Below are 20,959 nucleotides of genomic sequence, written 5' to 3'. Positions count from 1 at the left end.
AGGTATCGATACTACCATCGCCTTGGTAGGAGAACTGCATAGTGACAACTCACAGGTGCATGCAGTTGTTGGGTTGTCTTTGTTGGTTCACAGGCTGGTCGAGCGTGTATGTCCTATAGAAATGGAGGCAAGCAAAGAAAAGCAGAAAAATGTGGTTCGTTTTCTGGTGGCTTAGGTTGCTGTAGTACACGAAACTCATTGTCGCATGTCTGCATGTCCACGACAAGGGTGCACGAGTGACATGGGAGATTCCGAGAAGGGTGCACATCACAGCAAGACCATGCGCGCCTAGGATAGGCCCATTGAGCCATTACTCCTGATGTGACAGGGCAGATTGATGGCCTTTTACGCGAAAACTGACAAGTCACGGACGAAGAAAGATATTTGTGGACATCGGTTTCATTCGGATGACGAAGTGCAAGAGAGGGTGCGGTTTTGGATCCGTCAGCAACCTACTTCTTTCTACAAAACTGGAATTAATCATCTTGTCTCTCAGTGGGATAAATGTATTAACGTTTTTGATAATTACTTTTGAATAAAACCATTCCATGGTCACGTTATAGCAGGTGTTTGGTTTCCACTTTACTGCCCCTTATAAATGATTTGGTGGACAGATTAAGAGGTATTTATATATGCCTATATCCAACTGTATCCTTTTGGAATGTTGAGTTATATGATGATTGAATGTCCTGCAAGAACTGGGGCTTCTATCCCAATTCTGGGCCCAAAATATTGCAGGCAGAAACTAGTACAGATACCTAAAATTAGAGCTGTTGATTTAATCAATTAATCAAACCAAATCTGATTAACTGATCAATGTGCTTTAACCAATTAATCGAGCCAATTAAAATTACAGTGTGGTGAAGGAAAAATAACTGTTTTGCTAGGTACAAAACCTGTGTAGAGTATTAGTCATTTGGATTCCAGCTGCCTTAATCATGTCTGCTGTTATTTCATCTGCTCCTGCTGACTTTCCACATTTCATTTTCTTCAGGACATTTTCTGTCTCTTTCCAAGTAATTGGAGGTTGTTCCTTCTGTAATTCATTGGTAACTTTGGTAACTTGTTCTTGTTCACACTCCCCATTCAATAATTTTTCAAAATAACACTTCATCTCTTCTCTGATTCCTACCATGTCTCTGATAATGATCCCGTCCTCTGTTTCAATAGCTGCAATTTCTTCCCTTTTTGATATTTTACTTTTCATTAACCTGTATAACATTTTCTGATTTCCTTTACTATCTTCCTCAATTCTTTGAGTGAACAATTCCCAGTTCTTCTCCTTTTCTTCTTTCACTACTTTTTAGTGAAAAATGGAAGGGTATGTATAGGTATTTTAAGGCAGAAACAGGTTCCAAGAAGACATTCCAGGAATAATTAATGAACAAGGGGAGTGTGTATGTGAGGATCTTCAAAAGGCAGAAGTATTCAGTCAGCGGTATGTAAAGATTGTTGGTTACAAGGATAATGTCCAGAGAGAGGAGGTGACTAATACTAAAGAAGTATTAAAATTTGCCTATGGCAGCAATGATATTTACAATAAGATACAAAAGTTGAAAACTAGAAAAGCGGCTGGAATTGATAAGATTTCTGGGGATATACTAAAGACAATGGGTTGGGATATAGTACCATATCTGAAGTAGCCTACTTATTTGATTATTGTTTGGTCGGAGGAGCTATACCAGATGAATGGAGAGTTGCTATAGTAGCCCCTGTGTATAAAGGAAAGGGTGATAGACATAAAGCTGACAATTACAGGCCATTAATTTTGACATGCATTGTATGTAAGCTTTGGGAAGGCATTCTTTCTGATTATATTAGACATGTTTGTGAAATTAATAACTGGTTCGATAGAAGGCAGTTCAGTTTGAGGAAAGGTTATTCCACTGAAGCTGAACTTGTAGGATTCCAGCAAGATATAGCAGATATCTTGGATTCTGGAGGTCAAATGGACTGTATCGCGATTGACCTGTCTAAAGCATGGGAGACTACTGGCAAAAGTGAGTGCAATTGGACTAGACAAAAGAGTGACTGAATGGGTTGCTATATTTCTAGAAAATAGATCTCAGAGAATTAGAGTAGGTGAAGCTTTATCTGACCCTGTAATAATTAAGAGGGGAATTCCTCAAGGCGATATTATCGGACCTTTATGTTTTCTTATATATATAAATGATATGAGTAAAGAAGTGGAATCAGAGGTAAGGCTTTTAGCGGATGATGTTATTCTCTATAGAGTAATAAATAAGTTAAAAGATTGTGAGCAACTGCAACGTGACCTCGATAAAGTTTGTGAGATGGACAGCAGGCAATGGTATGTTGATAAACGGGGTTAAAAGTCAGGTTGTGAATTTCACAAATAGGAAAAGTCCTCTCAGTTTTGGTTACTGCGTTGATGGGGTGAAAGTTCCTTTTGGGGATCATTGTAAGTATCTAGGTGTTAATATAAGGAAAGATCTTCATTGGGGTAATCACATAAATGGGATTGTAAATAAAGGGTACAGATCTCTGCACATGGTTATGTGGGTGTTTAGGGGTTGTAGTAAGGATATAAAGGAGAGGGCATATAAGTCTCTGGTAAGAGCCCAACTAGAGTATGGTTCCAGTGTATGGGACCCTCACCAGGATTACCTGATTCAAGAACTGGAAAAAATCCAAAGGAAAGCAGCTCGATTTGTTCTGGTTGATTTCCGACAAAAGAGTAGCGTTACAAAAATGTTGCAAAGTTTGGGCTGGGAAGAACTGGGAGAAAGAAGAAGAGCTGCTCGACTAAGTGGTATGTTATTACATGTAACTAATCTCATGATTAGACCCGTATTGAATTTGCTATAATATGCTTACAATATTGTGATTTTACAATTATGTTGTTAGATCATAATGCTACAACACTATTTTATAGGGACATGTTTCGCTTGAATTTCAAGCATCCTCAGCCTATATAATTATCTCAAGGTTAAGACCTGTCATATTTGATTTGCTTTGACAAATTTGTGCTTAATTATATTTCTAAAATTAAGTAATAAAATATATAAACTTAGGAATTTATGGACACATTAATAGTTTAACAATATGAACGACTATACTAAAATTGGAATAACCGTTAATTCTAAAGACATTGACGTCCAAAACACAGTATCCTCAAATGTTGAATATTTGGCTAAAATTGTGACTGTCACCGTAATGTAATATAACAAAGTCCACAAGGTTTTGTAGTAGCAGTCAAAGGGACGCACCATCATTCAAATATTATGAAAGAAACAAATCAACTCCTCAAGATTTTGGATTGACATCCCTTTTGACTAAAACCCTCATAAATACAAACTACCACCAACGGAAAATCTGATCGTAAAATCAAGACTAGTTCGATACAACTACCTAATTCAACATTTTACTGTTTAAAACTATTAAATTACAGTAGCAAACCTCAAAATTAAAACCTGAAGCTGAATTCCAACATATCTAAGATTTTAATCTTCAGACACCAATAAGTTTTAACAATAATTATGACTCAAATTTTAACATAGATGTCAAATTACAATTGTTTTTAATAAACTAGAACTTTGAGAAAACAATGTCCAGATAGAGGAGGTGACTAATACTAAAGAAGTATTAAAATTTACCTATGACAGCAATGATATTTACAGTAAGATACAAAAGTTGAAAACTAGAAAAGCAGCAGGAATTGATAAGGTTTCGGGGCATATACTAAAGGAAATGGGTTGGGATATAGTACCATATATGAAGTACTTATTTGAATATTGTTTGCATGAAGGAGCTATACCAACTGAATGGAGAGTTGCTATAGTAGCCCCTGTGTATAAAAGACAGGGTGATAGACATAAAGCTGAGAATTACAGGCCAGTCAGTTTGACATGCATTGCATGTAAGCTTTGGGAAAGTATTCGTTCTGATTATATTAGGCATGTTTGCAGAATTAATAACTGGATTGACAGAAGGCAGTTCGGATTTAGGAAAGTTTATTCCACTGAAGTTCAACTTGTAGGATTCCAGCAAGATAGAGCAGATATTCTGGATTCAGGAGGTCAGTTGGACTGATCACGATTGACCTATCTAAGACATTTGATAGGGTAGATCATGAGAGACTACTGATAAAAATTAGTGCAATTGGACTTAAATAAAGAGTGACTGGATGGGTAGCTATGTTTCTAGATTATAGAACTCAGAGAATTAGAGTAGGCGAAGCTTCATCTGCCCCTATAATTATTAAGAGGGGACATCCTCAAGACAGTATTATTGGACTTTTATGTTTTCTTATATATACATATCAATGATATGTGTAAAGAAATGGAATGAGAGATTAGGCTTTTTGCAGATTATGTTATTCTCTATAGAGTAATAAATAAGTTACAAGATTGTGAGCTACTGCAACGTGACCTCGATAATGTTGTGAGATGGACAGTAGGCAATGGTATGATAATAAACGGGGTTAAAAGTCAGGTTGTGAGTTTCACAAATAGGAAACGTCCTCTCAGTTTTAATTACTGCCTTGATGGGGTGAACGTTTACTTTGGGAATCATTGTAAGTACCTAGGTCTCAATATAAGGAAAGATCTTCATTGGGGTAATCACACAAATGTGATTGTAAATAAAGGGTACAGATCTCTGCACAAGGTTATGAGGGTGTTAGGGGTTGTAGTAAGGATGTAAAGGAGAGGGTTTATAAGTCTCTGGTAAGACCCCAACTAGAGTATCGTTCCAGTATATGGAACCTTCACCGGAAATTACTTGATTCAAGAACTGGAAAAAATCCAAAGAAAAGCAGCTCGATTTGTTCTGGGTGCTTTCCGACAAAAGAGTAGCGTTAAAAAAATGTTGCAAGTTGGGGCTGGGAAGACTTGGGAGAAAGACAAGCTGCTCGATGAAGTGGTACGTTCCGAGTTGTCAGTGGAGAGTTGGCATGGAATGACATCAGTAGATGAATAAGTTTGAGTGGTGTCTTTAACACATTGGAGACGGGCATATTTGAATGTGCTACCCTACAGAAATTGCAGGATTTTTAATGGTTTTTGAATTGTTTTCATTGCTAGGGTAAGCCATGATTACAACAACTTTTGGAATATTTAGAAAGATTACACTTTCTTGTACATAAAATTGAGTTTTAATTATCATAATAGTGGAGTAATTTTTAAATATAAATTTATGAAGATAATATGATTTACAAACGAAAAAAAAAAAAATCGGATGCAGCTATGGATGCTAGTCGGTTAATATTTGGAAATCTGTCTAATATTGTGGACACATCTACTGAAACACACTAATACAGATTCTTACCTAATTAGTCAACTGGCACTGGTATCCTTGTGTACGACCAGTAATTTGCTTTCCCACTGTTCGCTTTTTGACGACGGGGTTGCATCGGGTTGCTGCAGGTTGTCATCTGTACACGGGAAACACCCACATTTTTAGGAAGGGGTATAAAACAGTATTACAGAACCCACTTCAGGGAACGGTATAAAACTACGTTTCACTTCACACCAATTTGAATTTAGCTCATTATCTAAATTTAAGTTACTTGGCTAAAGCACCAGAATCATCATGTTTACTTAGTGTGTAATTGTATCCTCATCCTCATTTCCAGACTCGTGTCTTCCATAAGAACACCCATCATGGTTTCGTTGTCAAAATTTTGTACACTTGAATTAGACATGCTAGATATTTACAAGAATTACACAAACAAGCCTGCCTCTCGAACACGCACTCTTCCTGTCCGCATGTATTTTACGTACTTTCCCGCCCATTTCACAGCTGAGAGTCAACGATGATGCAGCCCCAGGTTATGTAGAAACGTGGCTGTGTTATCAATGCCTTGAATGAAGAGCTCCCGACTTATGCTCATAACTAGCATATTTTATGCTTATAGAAGCATTCAACAGTATCGTAGTGAAGTAACAGCTCGCTGAAACTGCAGCTACTATTTTTTTAGCTACAGTGAAAACTTGCCCGTAGATTCTCCGAGCTCTGTCAGCAGCAATGAAATAGCGCCCCTGTAGTTTCTACGAGTGGCGTCTCCAATGTGTTAAAAGTAGGGAAGATCACAATATGAAGATAAAGTTAGAATTCAAGAGGACAAATTGGGGCAAATATTTGTTTATAGGAAGGGGAGTTAGGGATTGGAATAACTTACTTCAATAAATTTCCAGTTTCTTTGCAATCATTTAACCCCTCAGCGTCGCAGCCGTTTAAAGAGCTTTCTATCCCGCGGCCGGATGAGATTTCAACTACGCGCGACTGAAATACATTGATTCACTTAAAGCGTTACTACTAGTATAAGAGTGGCCCGATATTCACGAAATTTGGAATTCCTTATGGTAGAACTATGTACATGAAGATAATTACATAATTGTTTCACATTTCCTTAGTAATTTAGTTCCGTGTGATAGAGTTCGAAGCACTCTTCGAGACAGAGACCCAAGGCACACTCCTGGCAGCAGTACACCGATGTCTTCTTTTCACCGTGTTTTGAACACGCGATACAACGTCTCTGAAGTTTGGAATTCTCACTCTTGGGTGTTAATTTCCTGATAAAACGTATTTCCTGCAACCTTGGAACTGTATTATCTGATGCGCGCCGGCCTTGAATATTTGGTTTCCTGCCCGAGAAGCGTATTTTGTACTACGTAAGCAAACCTTCCATCAGCTGAAACTGATAAGATAACTGCTCAATGTTTGTCCCTGTGACTTGTCTAAATATTATTGGAGAATCTAGGAATCATAATTCACTGTTGAAAGCTTCCCTTTGACCTGTATGCGTATCTATAGCCTCCTACACGAAATTTCCAAGTACTGGTTCCTCCTCATCGTCACTCTCATCATTTACCACTGCTACATCATCTATTTCATTATCACTACTGCTAATACTGCCACTACTACTTCCGACTAAACTTTCATTTGAATTATACAATATTTCAAGCACGTTACTCTCGGCAGGAGCTAGCCATTGAGCGTGGTGCGTCACACAAGCTGATGAAGCTGCAGCGGGACCGAAAGCGGCAGGACGAAACTGAATGAGGGGAATAACATTTATGACGAATCAAAACAACTCGATACATATTTCAGATTAAAAGGTCGATACATCGTCTTTCAAACAAGATATATACCATGCACAACTGCTTCTCGTGTCGTATGACAGAAAGCAGCACTAACTGATGCCTATACAGAGTACTCGTAGAGAGTTACGAAAAGACTACAAGCTGAGAAATAAAGACAAATATAATAAATAAACCGCACTCTTAATACAAAATTAGAGCAAAGAACATCACACGAAAAGACAAACTTCTCAGATCATCATTTCTTTATTTTATTCTGTGGGAAAGAATGAAGCAAACGGACTATTAAAAAAGCAGGGATTGGTGCTCAGACATAATTGACATATACTTATCCTTGCAAAAGCAGCTACACTTTAACGATTTTCAGTACTTATTTAGAACACTGATAAACCCGAAAATGTCTTCTTGGAAACAAAACAATTTGCATATCCATAACACCAAACCTCTTCGCGCTATAGCCGTAAATGCGAAACCATGTATGGGTCTATACCACGTATAGAGGTCGGCGGCTACGGAAGAAAAGGGGGTCTATACCACATATAGAGGTCGGCGCTGAGGGGTTAAGAAAAGGCTAGGAAAACAACAGATAGGGAATCTGCCACCTGGGCGACTGCCCTAAATGCAGATCAGTAGTGATTGATTGAATTCTCAGTTTATATTTGTATTTTAGTCCATTCCAAGTATTTTGTCTTCCTAGGATTATCTTCACACTCTGAAAAGTTGTCATTCGTTCCAAGGATACATGGAGTTTGGCAGGTATGCAGTATAAATTGACATTCAGTGTTTGTGAACTTCTCAAGGATGCCAAGCCACGCCATGATCAATCCCCCTGTATTCCACAAAATATAATGTGAAGGCATGGCTAACAGGGAACGTATGGACAGAAAGACAGGAAATTCCGATAGGCGATAAGCAGTTACTGAAAAGCGCGGCCAATGGCGCTTTATCGTTTAAGAAATATGATGTGATGAAAGGCTCACGTATATCACTGACACAGCATGACTAACGGAAGGTTAAAGAATTTCCAGAAATTTCTATGTAATGTGCGAATGGACAGATACCAATTGCCAGAAAGAAACAGTAGTAAACGTGACAATGCAAATCTCGGTTTTTGTGTGGCCGTTATTCAGAAGACAGTTTACACTAGTGTCCAAAAGTTAAGCATAATCATTAAACAAGGCCATATCGCCTGATTGGAATATCAGACGGATTGCTGAACAAACGGAAGCTGAATCACACACCATATGTCACACAACTTGACCAAAAAACAGTGTCAGAAAGGTTCTGATAGCTAAGGTACACCTTTGACAACAACTAACAAAACTTGGCAATGTCTTCCACAACATAATATGCTGTAAATAGGGTGTATGGTTACCCCTAATGGCTACACATGCTTCGCAGCGACGTGGCATGCTCTCTGTCAGATGGTTCAAGAGCTCTTGTGGCAGTCAATCCCATTCCTCCGAAAGGGCAATGTGAAGGTCTTGGAGGGTCCTTGGTGGAGGCTGGCGGGATGCAATTTCCCTCCCCAATGCACCCCAGGCATGTTCTATAGGATTCAGATCTGCAGACCTCGTTGGCCAGTCCATGCGATGAATGTCTTCCCCAGCCAGAAATTCATCCACTAGAGCAGCGCGGTGCAGTCGGGCATTATCGTCCATTAAGGGGAAGTCTGGACCAACCGCACCTCTGAAGAGTCGAATATGTGGTCTCAGTACCTCATCCCTGTATCTCCGAGCGTTAACAGTGTTCCTCGGACAACCCATGAAGATGTGCAGTTCCGTACAGCCATTCAACATGATGCCGCCACCACCATACTGGTCCCATTCCATGATGTTCCTGTGGTTGTATCGACTACCCGGTTCACTCCAGATTAATGTGCGACGGGAATCATTCTGCAAACTGAAGTGGGATTCATGTGTGAAGAGCACATTCCTCCATTCATTCATGGTCCAGTTTTGATGTTGACGGCTCCACAGTAAATGTCTGGAGTGAACGGGGCGCACACAACTTGACGTCGGGCAAACGACGCTGCTGTTCTGAGCCTCCGGTACACAGTTTGCTGGGAAACACCCTGAGACGACTGCAAGCTCTGCCGACAGTTGTCTTGCAGGTGCATTCCGATTTCGTAGCCCGGTTAAGGCTAGATATCGGTCCTGCTGTGGGGTGGTTACCCATGGTCAACCTGGTACTGGCCTATGACGAACATCTCCTTTGTCTCAAAATCATCTCCAAAGCCTGGAAATGTCACTTTGTGGCACATACAAGGATACGGCGACTTTGGTCTGTGTCTGGCCTGCTTCCAGGCAGCCAAGTATTCTACTCTGCAAAACGGGGTCCAAATGGCATTGTTGTGTCATTATGTTGTCACGTTCACCATGAGGCTACACTCTGCACACAATAACAGTGCAAACACGACTGAGGGAATATGGGGCGCAGGCACTGGCTGTGTTTACCTTGCGGTTACGCCGCTAGTCAAAGCAGGGAACACTCCTTTCCTATACAGAGTGAACATGTAAGGTTGGTAGGTGCAGATATCGTGCGATTTGCGGTCTGTTTCCTATTGCCCTCGTTACTCGTAAATTATGCTTAACTTTTGGACACTAGTGTATATTCACATTCATTGTTTGTGAACTTCAGTTAAAAATATGGCTTATGAACTGATGCGAGGATAACTTTGTGAAAGTTTTTAATTAAACTAAACGATTGTGGTAAGGTGACAGACAGAAAGACAGTGTTTTGTAAGAAATGCGGAAAATCGCTCAGTTATACTGGAAGTACAAGTAGTCTTCAATATCATCTCAAACATATTCATCCTTTCCAAAGTGTATCTGCGTCTGTTAATGTCACTACTAGTTCATCTTCTCAGTCATTGTTGGAGCACCTTACGGTGAAGCCTGTGTCCTCTAATAAGGAAACCGAAATTACGAATAAACTAGTGAAGTGGATCGTGCAGGATAGTAGACTGCAAGTTACAGCTTACTGGATTGATTCAAATTGGGAATATCGTAATTCAACATTACAGTTTAAACATGTTACAGAAAACCACAATGCCGCTAACTGCACTGAAGGGTTTGAAGATCTAGTTCGTGAATGGGGTTTTGGAAGATAATGTAGTCACTGTAGAAATATCATTCTAGGAATTGAAAGAGGATAGTTCGACAATTTTCGGTGTGCACCCCACACTCTACAATTAAGTTTAAGTAAAGCTATCAGTGATGCTGCTATCAGAACATTACTGTACTTTCAAAGTTCAGGAAAATAATGGGACATTTTAAACACAGCCTTTATCTAGAAAATCAGTGTGATAAAAAACTTAAAGAACAAGGCCTTGATGCTTGTAAATTAAAACACGACATAGTTACTCGATGGAATAGCACATATTTCATGTTCGAGAGCCGTATGAAAGCTAAAAGGGGTATTATAGACATCCAATCAACCCACTCTTCTAATATCAAACCTCTAACAACAATTGAATGGGAGATGATAGAAAAAAATGATCGTGTGTCTTAAGCCATGCTTAGAAATATCAGACCTCCTTGATGGTGTCAAGTATGTGAAAAATAGTGTTGTATTGCCTGCAGTAACACACATGAACTTATCTTTATGTTGCTCCAATGTTGATCCTGGGTACACAGCTAGATTTAAAAGGACTCTTGTAGAAGATTTAATAGCTAGGATAAATGATTGGTGTAATTTGAAGACATACCAGGAAGGTACTGCTCTTGATCCTAGATTTAGATATCTTAGATGTATTGTAAAAAAAGGACCAGGAATTTTGGAGAGGGATGAGGACGGAGTACAAGTTCCAGTAAAACCATGCAGCAAGAAGAGGAATCTGAATTTTGAAACTGACGAAGACAAACAGGATTCTGGTCATGCCATTTCGGTTTCGATTTTGACACCACATGAGATGGAGATTGCAGTCTACAAGTCGTTGGTGGAACTGGAAGATGACGTTGCAGACCCTCTGCAATCATGGAAAATACATTCAGTCCTCATCTCCCACGCATAGCGAAAAAATTGTTTTGCATTCCAACTACTTCAGTTCCTTGTGAGAGAGTGTTCAGTGATGCTGGTAATATTGTTGCTAAGAGAAGGGCAGCTCTTAGTTCTGAATATGTCATCTTACTAACATGTCTGAAGTCCTGGAGCAAAAGGGTGTGACTGTAAGTAATTATCAACTTCACAGTTTCAAACTTTTGTACCATTAAATTACCAATATTGAAATATATTTAAAATATTAACTTAACTGCTTTTTAATTTATTACTAATTGCATGCCACCAATACAGTTAAAATTTAAAATAAAAAGTATGCCTTTTTTATAGCATATCAAATTATAAAAATGTCTTATGCCAGGTGTTTTTCTTGAAGTTATAATGTGTGAAACCAATTCAAATTTGATTAATCTATTAAAGGCATTCGGTTAACCTATCAAAATTTTTAATCGATTGACAGCTCTACTAATAATACAGATTAGGTGGCAGGTTCTTATCATGAAAGAACACCAAAATTTTCCCCAAATTGAGCAAGTTGGCTGCATGGTACGGGCCATGTAACTGTTAGCTTGCATTGAAGAGGGAGTGGGTTCAAACCCCATGGTTCGCAGCCCTGAAGGTGGTTCTCCATGGTTTCTCATTTTTCACATCAGGCCATACCTTAAATAAGATCACAGTCGTTTCTTTCCCACTCCTAGCCCAGTTGCATTCTATTGTCACCGTAAGACCAGTTTGATTACATAAAATCAACTTCATGGTCCGTATAGCACTTAAACAGATTCACAAGTATTTTTTTATTTTCCACCTTGTCAATACACTAAATTGCTTAAGGCAACTTATTGGTTAAAAGTGGTACATGTTTCGTATAAGTTGCTTTAAGCAATTTAGTGTATCGACAAGGTGGAAAATAAAAAATACTTAGTTGTGAAGACCAGTTTGAGTCGGTGTGATATTAAATCAATAGAAAAAATGTTCAAAAATAAATTAATTCTGTAACCACAAATATGAATGAGCAACAACAATAGCATACAGAAGCCATTCAAATCTAGAACATTGGAATGTATTCAGTTTGTAGTGTTTCAAACATTGTAAGTCAAATATTTCCCCACCTGAAACCTGGAACTCTGCTTCTGAAGACCATAAGCATTCTTCGGTAATCTTCCAAAAAAATCTGACACAGGTTTTTTCACTAGATATAATGGGAAGTTGTTACACAAAATGTAAAGTCTTGGGATTTGTTGAGAATTGCATAATGGACTACTGCATTTATTTAATTATTAAATATTTGAATGAAGAAATTGGACTGTGAAAGACTTTGTTGCCTTCCTTAATATAACCTCAAGATGGTTTATGCTTTAGTTCTACATATTTTAATTGGGTCTTGCATTTTGCATTGATATAATTATTACTTACAGGATTTAAAACAATTAAGTGACTAGCCGCATGGCTACTTGAAATAAATCTTGTGTATATTGAACTTCAGTTTATTTTTCTGGCATAAAAAAAGAAACTTTATTCTCTAGGGCATGCTTTATTTTGCCAATATATGCTCTGAACAGACTGAAACCTTCATCATTCACTGTCCTATCTTTTATATCAACATGATAAAAGAAATGATTAGTAACAGACTGACATTTGGGCATACACAGTTCTATTTCTGATATCAACATGATCACTCTAATAAGTAGTTAGTAACAAACTGACTGCTAGCCATACTCTGATATCAACATGATCACTCTAATAAGTAGTTAGTAACAAACTGACTGCTAGCCATACTCTGATATCAACATGATCACTCTAACAAGTGGTTAGTAACAAACAGACTGCTAGCCATACATAGCTCTATTTCTGATATCAACATGATCACTCTAATAAGTAGTTAGTAACAAACTGACTGCTAGCCATACTCTGATATCAACATGATCACTCTAACAAGTGGTTAGTAACAAACAGACTGCTAGCCATACACAGTTCTATTTCTGATATAACATGATCACTCTGACTGCTAGCCATACACAGTTCTATTTCTGATATCAACATGATCACTCTGACTGCTAGCCATATACAGTTCTATTTCTGATATCAACATGATCACTCTAACAAGTGGTTAGTAACAAACAGACTGCTAGCCATACATAGTTCTATTTCTGATATAACATGATCTCACTGACTGCTAGCCATACATAGTTCTATTTCTGATATAACATGATCACTCTGACTGCTAGCCATACATAGTTCTATTTCTGATATAACATGATCTCACTGACTGCTAGCCATACACAGTTCTATTTCTGATATCAAGATGATCACTCTAACAAGACAGCAACAAACTGACTGCTAACTGTACACAGTCCTATTTTATTCATAGTTATTTAGTGTTCCAATAATGTATTAATTTGTCTGCATCTTCCTTTCCAGGTCATGCTGAACACAGAAAATGACTCAGAAAATCTGGTGATTGAGCCAAGCGATGCACCAATTCACTTCATTCTTGAAGAGACTGGTGGTATGATATCAGAAGCTTTAGAAGTTGTATCATCTACTAGTTTATAGTGTGGCCTTTCAGTGTTAAGTAAATGAAATTGGTGATGAAGGGGACAATACACACCTGAAATGAACTAATAGGGGAATTTTATCCCATTTCCCTCTTCCTAATCTGTCTGATATTCCTGTGTCAAATTTCCATCTTTTTTGTCCAATTTTGAGAATTCCATCTGTTGACTCCTGCTCTCCTATGTCTTGCAACCATTGTTTCACAGCACAGTGATAATGAAATTTCTGATTGGATTCTTATTGTTTAACTGCACTACATAGCTGGAATACCCTGGTCAGTTGCTGCATGACTAGTGTCTTCCTGCATACACAAAATAACACATTAGTATTTTGTTGTCAGGAAGCTCCATTCTCCTAACTGCTGGGAGACTGCTCCATAGGAGGATTTTCCTAATTCCTAACAAGGTGAAAGTGTTTTCCAACATAAATCTCTTTAAAAGACCATATAAAGTAAATTACAGAATGATTTGAAATAATTCATTAAAAATATTGTATCATTAACACATTGCTGACCGGGTACTTGAGCTTGTCACATAGCCTGTGGACCAGACATTTTTCTACTGAGCATACTAGAGTTCACATGATTATAAAAATGTACATAAATATTAAACTAGTCAAGATTTTATCTTTAAAGTTGATGGATCTGTCTTTATAAAACTAGCGTCAATTCCTAATACATCATCAATGTTTACATTGTTGTTGTCATCAGAGTCACTTGAATAAATGAACACACTATGTAAATTACGGCATTTAGGGGCTTAAATATTACTTTCGTTATCACTCTCACATTCAGTTACCACTAATTCACAATCACTATATCCATTTCAACGATCATCGGCATACAATTCTTCTAAAATATCATCATCAGCTAACACTGTATTACACGAGTGCTCCATCTTATCATTGACTGAACCAGCAGAAAGAAAGTCGATGTTTAGAAACTAAATCAAAGAATAAAAGAAGGTCATGAATAAAAGAAAAGTGGCAGATATATATCTACGATTTACTCTACTCAATGTGCAAGTCCGAAATAGTTCAATATATTGTCAAGACATGTCACAGGAAGGCCAAAAATGATGTCTTGAATAAAACTGAGATTTCTCAGGGCCTGTCACCTACTGCTGACGAGCATACTACGAGACTTCTTGGTGCCCATCATCCATGTGTTAACAATAAATCTCGTACACACTTCGGTCTTGTTCCTCACCATCAGCAACTCGTAATATATGTTCTCTTATGTTAAACGTGAAGTGTTTCAGTTACCTCTGAGATTTCGCTGGAACTTCTGTGTCATCTTGTCCTTGGGAAGCTCACTTCAGAATGTTGCAAGTTAAAATATAACATAAAACACATACTAGAACAGAAAAAACTGAACAATAAATGGACTATGGACTTAATGAACTTGTCTTGCTCCATAGTCTTCTACTTCTGTTTTAACTTCTTTATGTTTTCTTTATATCCTTAATTACCATATAATCCTGAATACCACCCACCACCAAATAAGAGACATACAGCTGAATTTCTAGCACAAAATTTGGAAAAAGATTAAATCACATGTTTACTTATCAATTTTTTTTTAATTTTTGCAAATGTGTCACAAAATTGCTAATTTAAAACACTTTACAAGTAATAAAAAAACTAAAAATACCGCAATGAGAAATAAAACTAGTTCAAAGTACAAATCAGTCATGATTCAATGTCATCAGAACTACCACCTCCATAACTTTGATCACTGTCACCTTTCCATACATAGTCATCCTCACTACCATCAATAGAATTTGAAATTCCACATTTCTTGAAACTTTTCCTCACCAAGTCGTTGGAGATGCAATCCCCGCCGTCTCTGTCCATTTGCATAGAAGCTCCATTTCAGGTTATTTCACTTATCCAGTTGGTGTCAGTGCTTGATCACCAGCAGATGCCATCCAGTGGCTGTAGCATAGAGGTCAGCCACTAGATCAGTTTTTCCTTTACTTATCAGTTCCTTTGCAGCATCTATAGTATGCTCGTGATAACTGTCGAGCACAAACAGGCTCTTCTCCCAGGCGACGTTGCCAAACACACTTCCCTCAGTCCTCAATTAGCTCACTCCATCCAGCCGGATTCTTGGGTTCGAATAAAAACACCAGACAGCAAATTTCCTTTCAGAAGTGTTTTTCTTTTCAGAACCACATACAGAAGAAGTTTGGTTGCGTCAGCTAATATATGCATATCACTACCGTGCAGCGATTCTTTTCGTTACCACCTGTCCTGATAGTAACACTTTTTAGAGCTCTTAATGTGAACCGTATTGTGTAGTGGCATTTCAGAATAAATGGGTGTCTAATCAACATTCCCAGTTTGAGAAAGCAAATAGGAATTTTGCTTCCACAAACGAATAATGCGGCGATGAAAGGCACTAAACTTTTCTTCATAGGCAATAAGGAGACGTTATGAAATAGATGTACGTCTTCGCATACACAATCCATTTCTTCGATAAAAGTTCCTTATCCACCCACAGCATTCAGTAAAAGCCTCGTTTTTAAGTTCCTTTGTGATCTCTAATGATTTTAAGGGACACATTTCAGTCAATTCGCCATAACCTAGTTCATGTCTTTCAGTCACGTAATTATAAAGCCGTTCTTCAATTTCAGGAAACTCTGCACTCTGCCCTCGGAAAGCTCTATGATCACCGTTACTTTTTAATAACATTTCCTTCGTCCTCCAATCGTGAATACATGATTAATCAATATCATATTTTCTGCCGGTGACGTCCATTACAACTGTAAGTTTTCACACCGGGCGAGTTGGCCATGTGGTTAGGAGCGCGCAGCTGTGAGCTTGCATCCAGGAGACAGTGGGTTCGAATCCCACTGTCGGCAGCCCTGAAGATGGTTTTCCGTGGTTTCCCATTTTCACACCAGGCCTTAATTAAGGCCACGGCCGTTTCCTTCCCATTCCTAGGCCTTTCCTATCCCATCGTCCCCATAAGATCTATCTGTGTCGGTGCGACGTAAAGCAAATAGCAAAAAAAAGTAAAGTTTTCAATCACAGTAAATGACAGCAAACGCTTTCTTGAATTCATCACTTGTTACCACTAATGCTTCTGCACTTAGAATACAAAGTATTAATCGACTGTTACACCATGTGGTTCCAGAAACGCAGAAGTGAGCGACGGAGCGAGCTTTCAGCTGTTGCCAAGTTGCATGACGTGAAACCGCTGTTGCCATGCTGATGTGTCTTCGGAACCCGCATCCGAATTTAAGGAGCAATATTTCTGTATTTAAAAAAAATGTGTGGGTGGTATTTGGGATTATATAAAACTTGTAGCTATAGTTTCCTCTTCTGGCTTAAGGGGGCACATGCCCACAATGTTAAATCATGCAACACATCAGGAACATTTTCTTAGAAACTACTGAAGTCAACATTTACATTTCTTACAGATTATCTTGGGTTGAAACTGAAATGATTGATTTTGAAGAAAAGGATTCTTTTAATTTGTAATATTTTCTGTTTATTTAAGTGTTCAGTGTGATTTTCTCATGGTTTTGCATGATAAAATCTGTAATTTCTAACCTATAATAATAATAATAATAATAATAATAATAATAATAATAATAATAATGTTATTTGCTTTATATTCCACTAACACTTTTACGGTTTTGGAGACGCCAAGGTGCCTCAGTTTAGTCCCACGGGAGTTCTTTTACATGCCAGTAAATCTACCGACACGAGGCTGACTTATTCAAGCACCGTCAGATACCACCGGACTGAGCCATGATCAAACCTGCCAAGTTGGGGTTAGAAGGCCAGCGTCTCAACCGCCTGAGCCACTCAGCCCGGCCTGTATCAACAAAATGTCATTTCAGCATATGCATGACACCATAAAGGAAATGAGGAAGTTTCAAGTCTCTGCATTTAAGGAAAGACTAAGAAAATATTCCTTAGGTATTAAAGAATTAACTTGCAAGAAATGGCTGCCAAAGTCATGGAACACATGTATAGTTTCACAAAAATTTGTCAAGAAATACTGCCATTTGAGATATTGACCATTTAAAAGGGAAATGATCAAATATTCAAAATAAAATATGTAATTTTTCATAATTTTTGTGTTCTACATGCCCCTACATTGCTAACTAATCAGTCATTCAATTAATCAAACTTCCTAACTAAAGACTCTGTGGCCCCTCCTAGCTGATATTGGTCATTTAAGGGTGCTAAGGACTATTAGGATTTTCTGTTGTCTTTATCATCACCACCATCACTTCTTAGCTTCTCTCTTGATTGTTACCGTAGTTCCATGAAAATCAGTGGGGAGAATAAGAATCATCTTCTTAGTGTCCCTTGTAGGAATACATACATACATACATACATACATACATACATACATACATACATCATTTATTACAGTTTATTACTACACAAGAACTTCATTTATCCAACCCTCATTAATCCGGATCTCCAGTTTATCCGGATCGAAAATAATTTTTTTTTTACTTGTACAGTATTTCCTTTACGGCATCAACTCTTCTTGAATTTCTTTTCTGCCAAGGATAGTTAAGGACAGGAATTGGAAGTAATTCGAGCACAGTCCATCAAAGGTACCGTCCAGGTGTTCGCCTGGAATTGAGAATGGGGAATGGTGGAAAAACCATTCCCAGGACGGCCAAGGTGGAATTCGAACCCACGCTCTTCTGAATTCAATGCACTATTAATTCACTGATGGTGAATGAGAAAATGAAACCGGTGCTCCATCAGAAGAAACAATGACTCATGGAGAGGCAACAGTGCAGCTGGACAAACTGATGCCCTATTTAGAATCCTTGACTGAAACCACACTGGCAGAACTGTTGTTAGGAAAACATCTTCGTGACCATGCTGCGCGCAAACTCTATACAAATGTAAAACAGAAAAAACACACACATTATTTTAGTGCTTAAAACAGAGTCATAAATGTACAAAAAGTGTTCTTATATTCTTTTGTACAATTGAAAAAGTATTACTGTACAAATTATGTTAATAGATTATATAACATGTACTGTATTTGTTTTATAGTTTTTTCCTGATTATCCGGATTTTCGATAATCCGGATCAGTTCCAGTCCCACTTAATTCGGATAAATGAGGTTCTTGTGTATTGAGTTGTGAGAGACTAGAACATGAGTTGAGAATAGGCATCCTGGCTCACTTACATATATTGAGCGATTAGTTAGGGATTATCTCTTAATTGGTGTCTTTTCTTCTCTCTTTGTGAAAGTCACCCATGTTTACTTGGTAGATAGATCTTCATACCATTGCTACCTTGCTACCATGGATACCTTGCATGAAACAGAAACCTGGAAGAGCAAAAAAATCTGTCCTAATGGTTGAATATGGTAAGAAATTGTGCCAGTTGCAAATTATGAAGTAAATTTGATAGTAATCATATTGATTAGTACAAAAAAGTAATATTGCTTTTTAAGATTTTCATTTTTTACATACTAGGTAAATATAGACAGGTGCCATGATATTGCATACAAGATGGCTGTGTTGGTTCATTTTAAGCAGTTCTATTGGATATTATGTTACCGTGTTCTCCATACCACAGACTGGTGGCTTTGTATATGTACAACAAAATGGTAAAACAGTATTTCGGTAACATGGCTCCATGGCTAAATGGTTAGCGTTGCTGGCCTTTGGTCACAGGGGTTGCGGGTTTGATTCCCGGCAAGGTCGGGAATTTTAACCATAATTGGTTGATTTCGCTGGCACAGGGGCTGGGTGAATGTGTCGTCTTCATCATCATTTCATCCTCATCATGGCGCGCAGTTCGCGTACGGGCGTTAAATCAAAAGACCTGCATATAGCAAGTCAAATTTGTCCTCGGACACACCCGGCAATAAAAAGCCATACACCATTTCATTTCGGAAACATTGCAGATATGAGTCTCCATTCTTAAGTGATGATATGCTTAATATCACTCAACTCTACATTTGACAGTACCTATCAACTTCCGTTAATTTTTAGGCTAAATATTACTTGATCATTAACATTCACTCATTTTAACTTGCAACAGTTTGATATTGGTCAGAAATATCCTCCCTCACACTATAGGGACCCATTTCCAGTCTCAGTATCTCGCTCACTTCTGCTTCCTGACATGCTGTCTGATTATAAACAAAGTTTGATATATTATGCCTATAATGTTTCCTTTAATTTATGTTGAACTTTCAACTTGATTTCCCCATAGTACCTCTTATTTCCTTTTTCCTGAGATGTTTCAGCCTGTGACATTGAAGCTTCATATTAGTGCCATACCTGTGAAACTACCAGTACCAAGGAATATGCAAGGACATCTAAAATACCATCAGTTTCTGAACATCAAGTATGTCATATCAAACTTATTTATACTTTGTTGTTTAGGAAGTGTGTGCATTGGGTGAAGATGAGAAGGAAGAGAAGTGTAAAGACATAAGGTTTCTGGACTGTAAAGGATGAACTTTTAAATAAAAGGAGGTGGGGACAACACATTAGTGATACATAAGCATATTATATATATACGGTTAAATGATATAACTGGACACTTGTTTCAGTACTACTGAGTGAAAAGTATCAGTGTATAAAAGTAGTTTACTGTTTTGAAGAAGTTACAAAATAGTTTACAACTTTTGACAGGAGGAGCTGATCCCCACCAACTCAGGTACCCATAACTTCTTGGACATTTGCTAAACATGTAAATATTGTAAGTTAGAGATGGGAGCTATGGAGGAAGAGGAAACAAAACAGCCTGGAAATGAAATTTTTTACCTGTTTCCTTGTATCTTATATTATATGATGTAAATAATTCCTATGTTAAAAAGCATTCTCTTAATTACTTATCAAAATATCCTCTATGGATCATGGGAAATAGTATCTACAGCATTAAAGCATATTATATCTAATGTGTCCTTCAGCAGTTTGGTAAAGTTACTTACAGTACCTATTTATAAATTGTTGTTAAAAATCAGTATTAAACTTCTGTACTTTCCCAACCCAAGAAATATGTATATTAGCTTTGTTCTTTATTGACCCACATGGAGAATTGGTAAGAATTTGTTTTTAAGTATGTACAACTTGTCAGCAATGCCTTAAAAAATTGCTCATTCTTTATAGGGAGGTCAGTTATATAATTTATTTGTTCATCCTTGGCAGTGGCATATGCTGGGATCAAGACGTGGGCTACCACTAGACTTAGGTTACCCCTTTTCGATTGTTGGTTAAGTGAACATCAAGCCTAAAGTGTTTTGAGCTGCAGCCAATAGCCAACAGGGAAAGCCTGCTGTGTTGTTAAGGCCGCTTCATAAACTACTGCCCTGGCCCCTGCTACTGTCAATACTCAATACCTGA

The 20,959-nt window shown here is 37.9% G+C and overlaps 1 protein-coding gene across 3 annotated transcripts in view; it reads left to right on the top strand.

Moving 5' to 3' along the window:
- LOC136862994 (uncharacterized) overlaps window positions 1-20,647 on the top strand; it is a 319,777-nt gene extending 299,130 nt beyond the window's left edge. Inside the window, exons 17-18 of one of the 3 annotated variants that reach the window (XM_067139304.2) lie at window positions 13,482-13,569; window positions 19,858-20,647. In XM_067139304.2, coding sequence (XP_066995405.1) covers window positions 13,482-13,569; window positions 19,858-19,883 — 114 coding nt within the window. In that variant the 3' untranslated portion in view covers window positions 19,884-20,647. Of the gene's footprint in view, window positions 1-13,481; window positions 14,332-19,848 lie in introns of those variants that run through there. The other 2 variants (XM_067139303.2, XM_067139302.2) reach the window with 2 other exon arrangements.
- The last annotated feature ends 312 nt before the right edge of the window (window positions 20,648-20,959 follow it).

The sequence above is a fragment of the Anabrus simplex genome, chromosome 2 (genome assembly GCF_040414725.1).
Source record: "Anabrus simplex isolate iqAnaSimp1 chromosome 2, ASM4041472v1, whole genome shotgun sequence".
In the NCBI taxonomy this organism is placed as follows: domain Eukaryota; kingdom Metazoa; phylum Arthropoda; class Insecta; order Orthoptera; family Tettigoniidae; genus Anabrus; species Anabrus simplex.
The sequence above is the reverse complement of the archived record's forward strand: the minus strand, read 5'-3'. Positions and strand labels throughout refer to the sequence as shown.